Raw genomic sequence first — 11,607 nt, 5'->3', positions numbered from 1 at the left:
CTGCCTTGCAAAATTACTTTTAGACACTTCTTCACAGAAAATGCACTTATTTTGAAGTAAACACCTCAGTTTACAATGTTAACAAGTAATTTGATAAGAGTAAAGTTTGTTCACAAAATTTAAGTATATCATTTTCAGAGGGTATTAACATTTCATTGAATTACTAGTCTCAATCTATCCATTTTCTTAATTCAAATGAGTTTTCCCTTACATCAACGACATTTATCTACCCCCATTTTTACTTATTCTACCAAGATGAATTCACATATGACATAATAATGTTTTAACTCACGGTTTTTATTCCTGTGTCAAGTATGTTCGTACTTACGAATCGCCGTCCATGATTGTGAGCTGGTTCTTGTACACTTCTGATGAAATCAAACTCATCTTGTAGGTCTTGAAGTCATGTAATAATATAGTCACATAAACGGTACAGAGTAACGATATAACAATTATACGTAAGTAAGTTCACACTAGTGATTAGAAGTATTATAACTACACAAGTATCTCCGTTATTCGACTGCTCTTGCTGAAGTCTCCGACCAGAATGTCGCTCTCTGTTAATTCGAGCGCCGCCAAGGTGTCGTCCCCACTTCACCTACCCGCATCTGTTTTTAAACTGTAGTATCAAATGAGTCACTTATTACTTTAATGTAACGTTATAAAAATGTGATATCGTTAATATCCAAGCTTCTTATTAACGACGATAACATAACAAAAATAATTCAAAAATATAAATAATGGATGTAAAACTTAAAACCCAAATACATAAATTTTATTAATATTAAAAAAAAACGTTTTGTAATTGCAAATATATACATATAATGAGATGATTAAAGCGTGACCACCAGAATCAATTCATATAACAGTGTATCCTTATAATTAGTATAAACAATTGTTTATTATTTACAAAATACTTTTTCAGATATTTTAATAGGGTAAATTAGTAAATAGAAAATGATTCCTAAAGGTTTATTTTAATTTTGACATTGACAAGAATGACAACTACATAGCAATAACAAAACGCTATACCACAACAATCGCATGTGAATTATTGTGAATTTATAAATTAAAATTGTTTGCCAGAATATCTATATAAATTGGCATAACAAGTTTTATTTAAGATGTCTTTACACCCTTTAAATGGTAAGTGTAGAAGTAAATTATTATGTTAGGATTATATTCGGGTTAAATTTTCTAACCTATTTCATTAAAGTTCGTGTTAAAAATAATATACAATAGAACTTTCTCTAAATTTGTAGTACTTACATTTAAGTTCTCAGTATTTGGAGTGCTTTGTACCAGTACTATAATAGTTCTCGTAACACGTAGACCTCAAATCAAATCAAAATTCGTAAGTTATGTTGTGCATGACTTTTGAAAATGTGCCATATTTTGTTTATAACTATTTGAAAAATATTCGTGGGAATAATAATAAGTAATAAAGTAATAAGTGGGTAATAAAGTAGTTACATAAACATTTGTACTTTGAAATTCACAAAAAAAATCGAACCATACATGTGCTTTCATGGTAATTCTGTCAAAAAAAAATATTTTATGCAAATACAAAGAATCATTTCACATTTACAGAACTAAAACGCAAACTCGACGATGACAGCACACCTTTACCTAAACGGCTACGTCTTGCTAAGAATGTTGTCAATTCCCACCACTTCGCGACCACACCCAAGGAGCGGATAGTTGCTGACTGGCTGGAGAGTCTGATGAAGAGGAACCGCTTGACCAGCAAGGATGTGAGGGAGGTGCTAGCGTGGATGAATAACACTGATGATCTCACTGGGGAACTCAAGATAGGTTTGATTAAGGTTTGTAGCTTTCTGATCATAATAAAAAAAAAAGCTTTATACACTCATAACCCCACACTAGGATACCATGTATCATGGGTGCTACAGACACACATAACATCTTTATAATATTTCAGATTATCTATACATGTATACATCTATCCATATATGTATGTCTGTTTTTAATATTGAAATAACCACTATTTTTGTCTGTCTGTTTAGTTCGAGCTAATCTTTGAAATGGCTGAACCGATTTTGACAGGACTTGTTTGACGGGTTTTATTGGCAGGTAGCTGATTTACCAAGGAGTAACTTAGGCTACTTATATTTTAGAACTAGCTATGCCCCTCGATTTTACCCGCCTCATTTCTTTTTAACGCGGGGGAAACCGCTGGGCACGGCTAGTAATACATATTATTACATATGTCTAATTACAGGTGGTGTCACAGTATTTACACAGCAATCCACTACAAACTGAAGACATACAATATATAGTATCTTTTCTTGAAAATGACAAAATATCACCTCAACTCTGCTCAGAAATTGATAATTACTTATTTATAATAACTACATTACTTCAACATTTGAGAAATGAGAATGATAAGAATCTAACTGAAAGAATTTTCAATAATGTAGTGAAATATTACAGAGAATCCAAAAAGAAATTGGAATTTATCATCAAACTCTTAGACGGAGAGAATTTAGAAACTATGTTCAGTTATTTAGAAACTGAATGCCGTGGTAATGTAATAAATTTCTGTCAGAATGTATTATTTCCGATCACAAAGAAATCGTTCTATGCAAGTTTTCTAAGTAACCTCATAAGGAAAGACAATATAGATGAATTGATCGCTGAAAAGGGTGATAATATACAATCTGTTATAAAAATCATGAGTGCATTCTTCACATTTCCAAAAGGCCGTACAGGAAAGGACCAACAATTTCTATCAGATTTTATTAATATATTTGTAAGCTGTTTCCATTCTGAAAGCCAGTTAATCTTTGCATTCTACATCATGGCAGCAAGCGCTCTAAACATGACACAATCATACATGAATCCAGCTATGAAAATGCCACCGATAATGTTCGATGAAAGTGACGATAAAATTAAACGCAATATGTTTCTCAATATGCTTGAAGTTCTACATCAAAACGAAGTAGACGTGAGCATAAGACTAACAGATACGCTCGGTGAAAAAATAGCTAAAGTAGAAATAAAGAAGAACTTTACATCTTTTTTACAAGCAGTTATGATGGGGCAGCTGAAGTTAGAAGGGAAACCTGATAAAACAAGTCTGCTAATTATTAAAACAGCGTTAAAACTCGATCCATCTGTAATAGAACAAAAGATTAATCAAATTCTACCACACTTGATGACTGTGAAGAAAAGCAGTAGTGTTCTTCCATCATATATTGATACAATAAATTGTTTGCTTCAAATATTATTTAAACTAAGTAGAGGCATGGATTTTATTACCCAAATTCTACCCCATCTTAAAATTGGTTTAGAGGCGTCTAATGTAGAACAGTTCGAATTGAAACAGAAAATAGCAGAATGTGTTAAGAATGGAGAAGATTGTGAGAAGTTGAAGAATAAGATGTTGAGTGGTGAAGATATATTCCCAAAAGAATGTGTGGAAATGTATGGAAGGCTGACTTCGGAATTGATGTTTAGACAAAACAAAGATCTACTGTTGTCGCTTCAAAAAGATTTTGAGGAGAACTGCTTGATGATGCTTGAAGAAGGATTTGTTAGTAAGTATAGCTGAAACTTTTTTTAACAATGAATATAGAAATGTGGTTCTTAGAAATAAGAAAGATAAATGGTTTTAGTAGAATTGTAATTACAGTTTGATTAAATTTCCTCTTCAAAGAGGTCCTCCTCTAGAAACCTTCAGTCTCTCTCAATTCTCTTCCTTCAACCCTTTGGTTCAACTCCAAAGGCACCACTGTCACACCAAGTTCTTCTTATAACAGCAGTGTAAAGTGGACTGAATGCTCATTTGCTATTCACTTTTTAATAAAATTATTTAGAGAAACTTAACAAAATTATAATTGTATTATTCAATTGTATTTTCTTTGATATTTCAGGTCCTTCAATTATAACTCTAGCGGATTTTTTGTGCGCCATCTTATGTAGTTTCCTTCGACATAACAAAATGGCGGATCATACGATACCGTTACCGATAATTGAAGATTTCTGGGCCACTTACGAGAATTTTGAAAAAGTATGTCTGAAGAAATTTGGGGAATGTATTTTGAAACTTAGTTATGTGAGTATAAACTTTTGTTTTTTATACAAATATGTGAATTTAAGCAGATATTTTCCTGCTACAAGAATTATATCATTCAATAATAGCGCCATCTACCGACCCCAAAAGTATCATCATTTACAAAATGTCTTCAAAATTGGTTGAATGAGCACTTTACAAAACACTTTATAGTAGTGATAAAATGAAACTTTATCTATTACTAGCTGATCCGGCAAACGTTGTGTTGCCATATAAATAAAAAAATGTTATGGGTGAACAACTCTTATCACTTAGGGGTATGAAAAATAGATAGTAGCCGATTCTCAGACCTATTGAATGTGCCTATAATTCTGGTGAAAATCGGTAAAGTCGTTTCGGAGGAGTACTGTAAATAACATTGTTACACGAGAATTTTATATATAAGATATTATAGTAGTCCGAGTCGATACGTCGTCGCGACTGCTTGGCTCGCTCGTGTGACTTATCGTGTGTAATTATAGCGCCTAATGTGGTAAAATGTAACGGTTGCAATATTGTAATCTGTGAAGTTCTCGCGTTTATACAAAATCAAGTGCCACTACTGCTGAATCATTTTATTATTTACATTTTCGCATTTATTTATAAAAGTGACTATATTTATTCCAGAACCCACCCCTAATCTTATCATTCTTGAAGCTATGCCTTAGTTTCTCGCAACTGAAGCTACTGAACATCAAATACAGCAACAAGAAACTGGTCATATCTTCCCTGACTGACCAAGCAGAGCTTTTTGACTTGAGTTTGTTACTTCCATGCTTGGATTGTAACCAATGGATGAGTGTAGCGTCAAAAATTGTAGATGATGACGCTGTTTTAATAATGGTAAGTAGTTATAATATAAGATTAAGTTTATATTAAAGTATCTCAAGTGTGCCTTTTGTGAATTTCGCAAAAAAGTCATATAAAAAAAAACAATGTACTTATATTTTTAGACAAATTTAATTTGAAAACTGTTTTTAACTTTTAGGCTATTACTTTAATATTAAGTATTAAATAAATAATAGTATTAAATAAATAAAACTGTGGATTTAGTAACTAAATAAATTAGTTTTAAAGTGTTTTAGTAAAACTTATATGTACAACTACACTAAACTTCCAACTTTTTCATAATATTTCAATAAATTTGCAATATTCTACTGCACCGTTATAAATACATACACATTTCTCTCCAATTAAAAATATTTTAATAATTGTTTAAGTCAAACTAAAAAGTTTTATTTACAATATAACTATTAAAAGTTGATTACAACTTAAAAATTCTATTCCAGGAAAAATTGCTGCTAGCAAAAACGACTGCACTAGAATTATTAGCAACAACAAATTTTGATGATAACAATTTATCAATAACAATGACAACATCCCACTTAATAAAAGAAGTTTGTTCTAAACCAGAAGTGATTGGAAATAATGATTATTATTCTAAAGTACTTTTTACAAATTTGGACAAATCTCAATGTAAAGCACTAGCGAAAAGTTTTGTAAAATATTATTTAAATAATCCAACAGAAGATGTATTAAAGAAAGAAGGAATCTCAAACAATAAGCCATTGTTACAAGCGCTTGTCATAGAAACAGTTAGAAATATAACAAAATGCTTCGAAAACGCAAATTCGTTAAGTAAAGGACTAAATAAAACAGATTTTGATATGTCATCCTTTACAAAAGATGTTAATATTGAAGATTTTTTCAAAAATATGACAATAGACATCAATAATCATGAAGAAATGATCTCCAATTGTTTGGATATTTTAAAACAATTGCAAATATACTATTTGGAAGAAAATTATCAACTGGCAACCATCTTTGTTTTATTGGCTTTGAAAAGGTGTTGCCAGTCGAAGAAAATGCGTCGCAGCATAGATAATATATTACAGAGTAAATACGAATTAAGCGCTAAATACCCAGATATATACAAACTATTTCCAGTAAACTTCATATTTTCCTTCGAAAACGAATCGTTGATAGATTTACTAACTTTAACTATAAAAACGCCGAATAACTTACTTATAGTTAAGAGTATATTAGAATCGGCTGTGAAAAAAGTTAAAACTGATAGTGAAATAATTAAACATATAGTTGATATCCTTCTCACAAAGCACAGAAATAAATCTTCGAATATTTCAACTATAGAATACTTTAATGATCCAGTTTTTCAAATCAATTGCATTATTCTACCGTTGATTGCTAAAGAAAAGAAGGCGATCACCACAAGTGCTTTTAGATCTATTTTAGCGAATTTACAAGAAAAATTAAACCAAGCAATGCTAGATTCGTTTAAAAACATCGATTTTTCTAACAATAAAAGTTTGTGTGCTGATACTGGCAACATCGATGATAGTGTGGCACTTTCGAATAACACACTGGCAATACTGAATGCAATGGGAGCGTACACATTGACTTTATTAAAATGTTGCGAGACTACTGATGCTGGGGATGTGAAAAATCTAGACAGTCTTTGGTCTGGATTGGAATTCTTTGTGCAAAATGCGGTAAGTACGAAATTATTTTCATTTTATAATATTAATTCTATGTTAATTTAATATGCAATTAGCCTATTTATTAGTGTGTTTTATTCTATAGAAATAATAAAAAACGAATAACAGTTTCTAATTTATAATGTTTCCCATTGGTATGAAAACTTATAATCCCTCCTTTCTACTGAAGATGGCTATTTTTCTTCAAAAATGTTTAGTACTCCTAGGCTAATGTCTGTTTGTATATCTGTCTCAGCATTTTCGAATGTTTTATACAAATATATCCTAACATTTGTGAATTTTATTCCCTTTAATGCGATTATGCTTATTTTTCAACTTTACCCTAAAGGTTGACTGCTAAACAATACTTCTAGCATTAAGTCCGCTTTTTGTACCAATATCTAAGGTATAATAAAGTTGTGAAGAAATAAATAAATTAATATAAATACGATTTTACAGATACAAGCAATAGAAAACGCAGAATCGAAGAGCCAACACATAGAATCATCCGTGCAACTTCTAAACGTAACTCTGCGGTACATAAAGAAATTGGAAACACACGACATTTTCCAAAAGAAAGATGAAATTTTCCAACAAATTTGGAAAAGTATTAAAGCAAGGTTGCTCATAGTGTTTGGCGGGAAAAAGAAACGGTTAAGTACGAACTGTTTAGAGGAGATTGGTGTTACTCTAAAGTTTCTCTCGGAGTTGTCATCTGTAGAGACTTTTGCTACGTTTGTGGGAGATTTGACTGTGTTGTCGCTGTTGAAAGTTAGTATAATTTTATTTATTACACCAATATCCTTACTAATATTATAAATCCGAAAGTAACTCTGTCTGTCTGTCTGGCTGGTTCTCTCTTCTTCACGCCTAAACCACTGAACCAATTTTAATGAAATTTTGTACAAAGATAGTCTGAGATCCGAGAAAGGACATAGGATAGTTTTTATCCCGGAAATCCCACGGGAAGTAGGGATGGCGATCTAAGAACGATTAATCGGAGAATCGGTCTTTTGGGTCCAAAACATCGATTATTTTAATCGATATTAGTAAGAATTGAAACGTAAACTATGCATTTGATCAAGTGATGATCTTTAGCAAAGTTGAAGGTACTAATATTCAGTTTTATGTATGTTAGTATGTTATATTAGTTTCTTTTAAACGCAGGCGAAGCCGCGGGCAAAAACTAGTACTTAATATGTCGGATATTATCCTAAACATAAATGTAGTGATGTGTATTAGGATTGTGTAAAAAAATACATACAGCCGAATACACAACCTCCTCCTTTTCGATTAGTTAATGAATGTATAGAAAAGAAAGTTAATATTTCCAAATAATATGTATTCCGCAAATCACATAAAAATATGAATATTGAAACTTGAAGGGTGGTTCAATGTAGTTCAACCGAGAAGGAGCCATTGCTACACACATTTCTAAAGTGAAGCAGTTTTTAAGTTTCGATAAAAGTGTCTATATGTCGGATGACTTTCTGTTAGGGGACTATCTTAGTCCTCAGGAGTGATAACGTATTACTGATCTACCGTCGGCAGTGATAGCCTAGTGGTTAAGAAACGCGGCCTCTCGATCGAGGGATCCGAGGTTCAAATCCCAGGCACGCACCTCTGATTTTCAAATTTATGTGCGTATTAGAAATTAATTATCACTTGCTTAAACGGTGAAGGAAAACACCGTGAGGAAACCTGCATACCTGAGAGATAAAAATCTTAAAGGTATGTGAAGTCTACCAATACGCACTTGTCCAGCGCGGTGGACTATGGCCTAATCCTTCTCATTCTGAGAGGAGACCTGTGCCCAGCAGTGGGACAGTAATGGGTTGATGATGATGATGATCTACCGTCGGCAGGACTCCGAATTTGTTATTTATTACTGCACATAAAAACCTTCAAAGGGTTTTATTTAAATGTATGGTAACAGTTGAATGTATGCAGTGAAGATATTAGCATTAATTAGGGTACCTTTTTTGTTCCAGAAACCATCAATAATACTGAAGAATGAAAAGATAACAAACTCCCAAATAACAGCACATAAAGTGTCCAAATATTTATGGATAAATTGCCTAAAAGCGAACATCGTGGGACCAAAATGTGTTGCCATGTCAAAAATAATGTACAAGAATTGCAAAAATATTAAAATTTGGATACAGCAACACTATGACGATGTTAAAAATGGGGAAAATAAAGTTGGGAATATTTCTATGATAAATGAAGATGATATAATGGTGATGGTTGTAAAAGTAGACGATTCTATATGTGATCTGTTGCGGGTGGATTTGGATACACTTTCCGAAGTTATTTTGGCTGCTAAAAAGGTTTGTAATATTTTTTTCTAATATTCATCATTATCCTTCACTAATCCAATCCATTTGCTTAAACCTGACACATAGTCTCCTCTCAAGTTGCATTAGTACATTTAACAGCACATTAAGAAAATGATGAAATACCCCTTTATATAGAAATTATTTCATTTGTTTACTTCGCATTTCTAGACCATGAAAATATTCGTACTTTCCAAAATACAGGCTAATTTTTTTCATGCATACATATTTTTTTAAATCTACTACTCTTTACATTTACCATACATTCACCATACACTTTATGTAGTGAGTAATGTTTTCATTTATGCTAATTCTAATTCTTTTCTTTTCAGATACCCCTCGATTATAAGTTCCTTGACGCAATATTCGAACTCCAACATCTAATACATTACATCATGGGTTGCAACTCAATAGACAGGAGGTGTGAGATCAGCTGGCAAGCATTCTTTAGCTTGTTCGAAGGATGTTATGGGGTTTTGAATAGCTTATTGCTGTCTAGAGAGGAACTTCTAGAGGATAGGTATGTTTCAACATATCGTTATAAACTTTTCTAGTAATGCAACAGATTAATATAGAAAGAAAACGAAATAATAAATAAATAGAAATAATATGGTTTGAAGAAGAATTTTCTTTCTTGAATGGAATGAATAAACATAATATTTTTTGTTAACTTATCCACTTAGTGTGGGAAAATATTCGAATCTTCATTAGTTTCTAATCTTTTTTTTTTTAAATATAAGTGGTTATGTTTATTTGAGGTCTCTATGATATGTTGCACGTGTCTTGGGAACCTTGCTCAAAGGATGGTGACAATTTTTTATGGTAGTGTTTTTGTTTTTATATAATTGTTTTTCATTTTTGTATACATGTAAATACTGTAAATAAGTTATTTTTTTAAATTACCTATATTTTATATAAAAAATCTATGAAAAGACATGTTTGTGTTTCATCATAAACTTATGTTTTTCAGGTGGCCATGCTACATGCAGTGTTTTAAGCCCCTAGTATTGTCGCTATGTGAGAGAGCTACGTCACAGGCTCAACTAGACCGAAGTGTAGAGGAGAAATTGGCTGAAACTGCTCATTCTATTGAGAAGTAAGTTTGTTAATTAAAAATAAAATATATATACAACATTGTACACATGGAGAAAGAAATGCTTCCAGTTTAAAATGCAATCTTTATTGAACGAAATCATACCATATATGTATATGTAATATATTATATGTCGCAGTCAAGTAGATTAATTAGCCGTTCAATTAACAGCCTTGGTTTTTTACTTAACTGTGTCATTCAACTAGCAGCTTGAATGGTATTTAGCCGTAGTATCTAATACAAAATTTAATAGAACGGCTGGAAGATGCTCAGGTCATTCATTAAATAGGGTAATCAAGTTAAATTCTGATTCAACGTATTGTTAATCAAGGCACAACTTACATTAAGACATCTATTTTCTTATGGATATGTCTGAGAACTTGTAACTTTACATACAATGACATAGCTTTTGACCGAAAGTAATACCGAATTTTATTAAGTCTAACTAAAACGAAAGTACTTCTAGCTCTATATTTACATTAATAAATACTTATCATTTTCAGATTAACCCAATCAATTTGCAAGCGAAAAACACACGTATCCCGGATATCAGCGTACGCCGTAGCAGACTTCTGTTCGTGGCTAGAACGTACTGCCCCGCCCAAAATGGTTCGACAACATCTAGAAAATTCCATCGCATTGCTAATACAAGCATCTGATTCTACATATGCTATGGCTTTCCTGAAGAGGGCGCTAGCGGGCGCCGCGGGACAAATGACAATGTCCAATATGTATACAGTTTACAAACGATACCATAAATATGTTGGTAATGCATAATTTAAAAAAATATATTATTCATAGACAAAATCCATAGACAAATCGATTTTGTTAAAACTAATTTGTCGATGGTTTGGTTGGCTTGCCGCGCGATTTGTCCGAAAAATAACGTCCGGTTTAAATTCTCAATCTATCCAAATTGTATCTACTAAAGATCGAAATTTGACAATTTCTAGTATGACGTAATTGTCAAATGGTCAATCTTTGGCAGGCAAAGTATGATAGATTGGTTTTTAATTACGGGCGTATATGCATAAAGTTAATGAAATTGATTTGGCGAAATAAAAATCATTATCTTTTTAATTCTTTAACAGTTATAAATAAATACTGTTAAATTTTGTCATATAATTACATAATTATATGTAAGTATAATACAAATCTGTAAACAAAGGAATTTAAAATCCTTTGTTACATATTCTATTGTATTATAAAAAAATATCTTAAATATAAGATGTACATTAAAAATTAATATTTCTATTTTATATATTTTTAATGTGTTTCATTTAATTGTAAGCATTTGTCAGATACCAATGAATAGACTTACTAATTGTGAATGATACAAAATCATTCTGGATTTCAATTATATTTGAGTTTGGTTTTGGATTATATTGTATTATATATAATTGGATTATATTGTATTCTATCATAGATTAGTATAACTCAAGGATTTTGGGATTCTTTATAGTTAATATTTGATTTAATAGTAAATTATTGAATTTGCGTCTTTATGCATTACCATAGGCAAAGATTAGCTATAGCATTGTTCAGGTACAAAGTAGTGCTGTAGCAGTTTTCTAAAGAAAAAAGTAAGTCTAAGGTCTTATATAGTCC

At 31.5% G+C, this 11,607-nt stretch overlaps 1 protein-coding gene across 1 annotated transcript; it reads left to right on the top strand.

Annotated features, from left to right (window-relative positions):
• Positions 1 to 1,005: 1,005 nt before the first annotated feature.
• LOC140745917 (uncharacterized) lies at positions 1,006 to 11,231 on the top strand. The gene is made up of 11 exons (XM_073077876.1): positions 1,006 to 1,146; positions 1,591 to 1,826; positions 2,243 to 3,560; positions 3,897 to 4,078; positions 4,703 to 4,918; positions 5,365 to 6,585; positions 7,030 to 7,341; positions 8,562 to 8,900; positions 9,239 to 9,426; positions 9,877 to 10,002; positions 10,503 to 11,231. Exons 1-11 carry the CDS (start codon positions 1,125 to 1,127, stop codon positions 10,774 to 10,776), a joined length of 4,434 nt encoding a protein of 1,477 aa, XP_072933977.1. The 5' UTR covers positions 1,006 to 1,124; the 3' UTR covers positions 10,777 to 11,231.
• Positions 11,232 to 11,607: the final 376 nt, after the last annotated feature.

This window comes from Epargyreus clarus, unplaced genomic scaffold (assembly GCF_041222505.1).
Source record: "Epargyreus clarus isolate Ecla_fem2 unplaced genomic scaffold, WU_Ecla_fem_2.2 ptg000011l, whole genome shotgun sequence".
NCBI classification, from domain to species: Eukaryota; Metazoa; Arthropoda; class Insecta; order Lepidoptera; family Hesperiidae; genus Epargyreus; species Epargyreus clarus.
The sequence above is the reverse complement of the archived record's forward strand: the minus strand, read 5'-3'. Positions and strand labels throughout refer to the sequence as shown.

Excerpts from the sequence above, each read along its gene's own strand:
- LOC140745917 (XM_073077876.1), top strand. The coding sequence starts at position 1,125 with ATGTCTTTACACCCTTTAAATG. Across the intron at positions 6,586-7,029 it reads AATTCTTTGTGCAAAATGCG|ATACAAGCAATAGAAAACGC; the intron begins GTAAGTACGAAA and ends ACGATTTTACAG. Across the intron at positions 7,342-8,561 it reads CTGTGTTGTCGCTGTTGAAA|AAACCATCAATAATACTGAA; the intron begins GTTAGTATAATT and ends TTTTTGTTCCAG.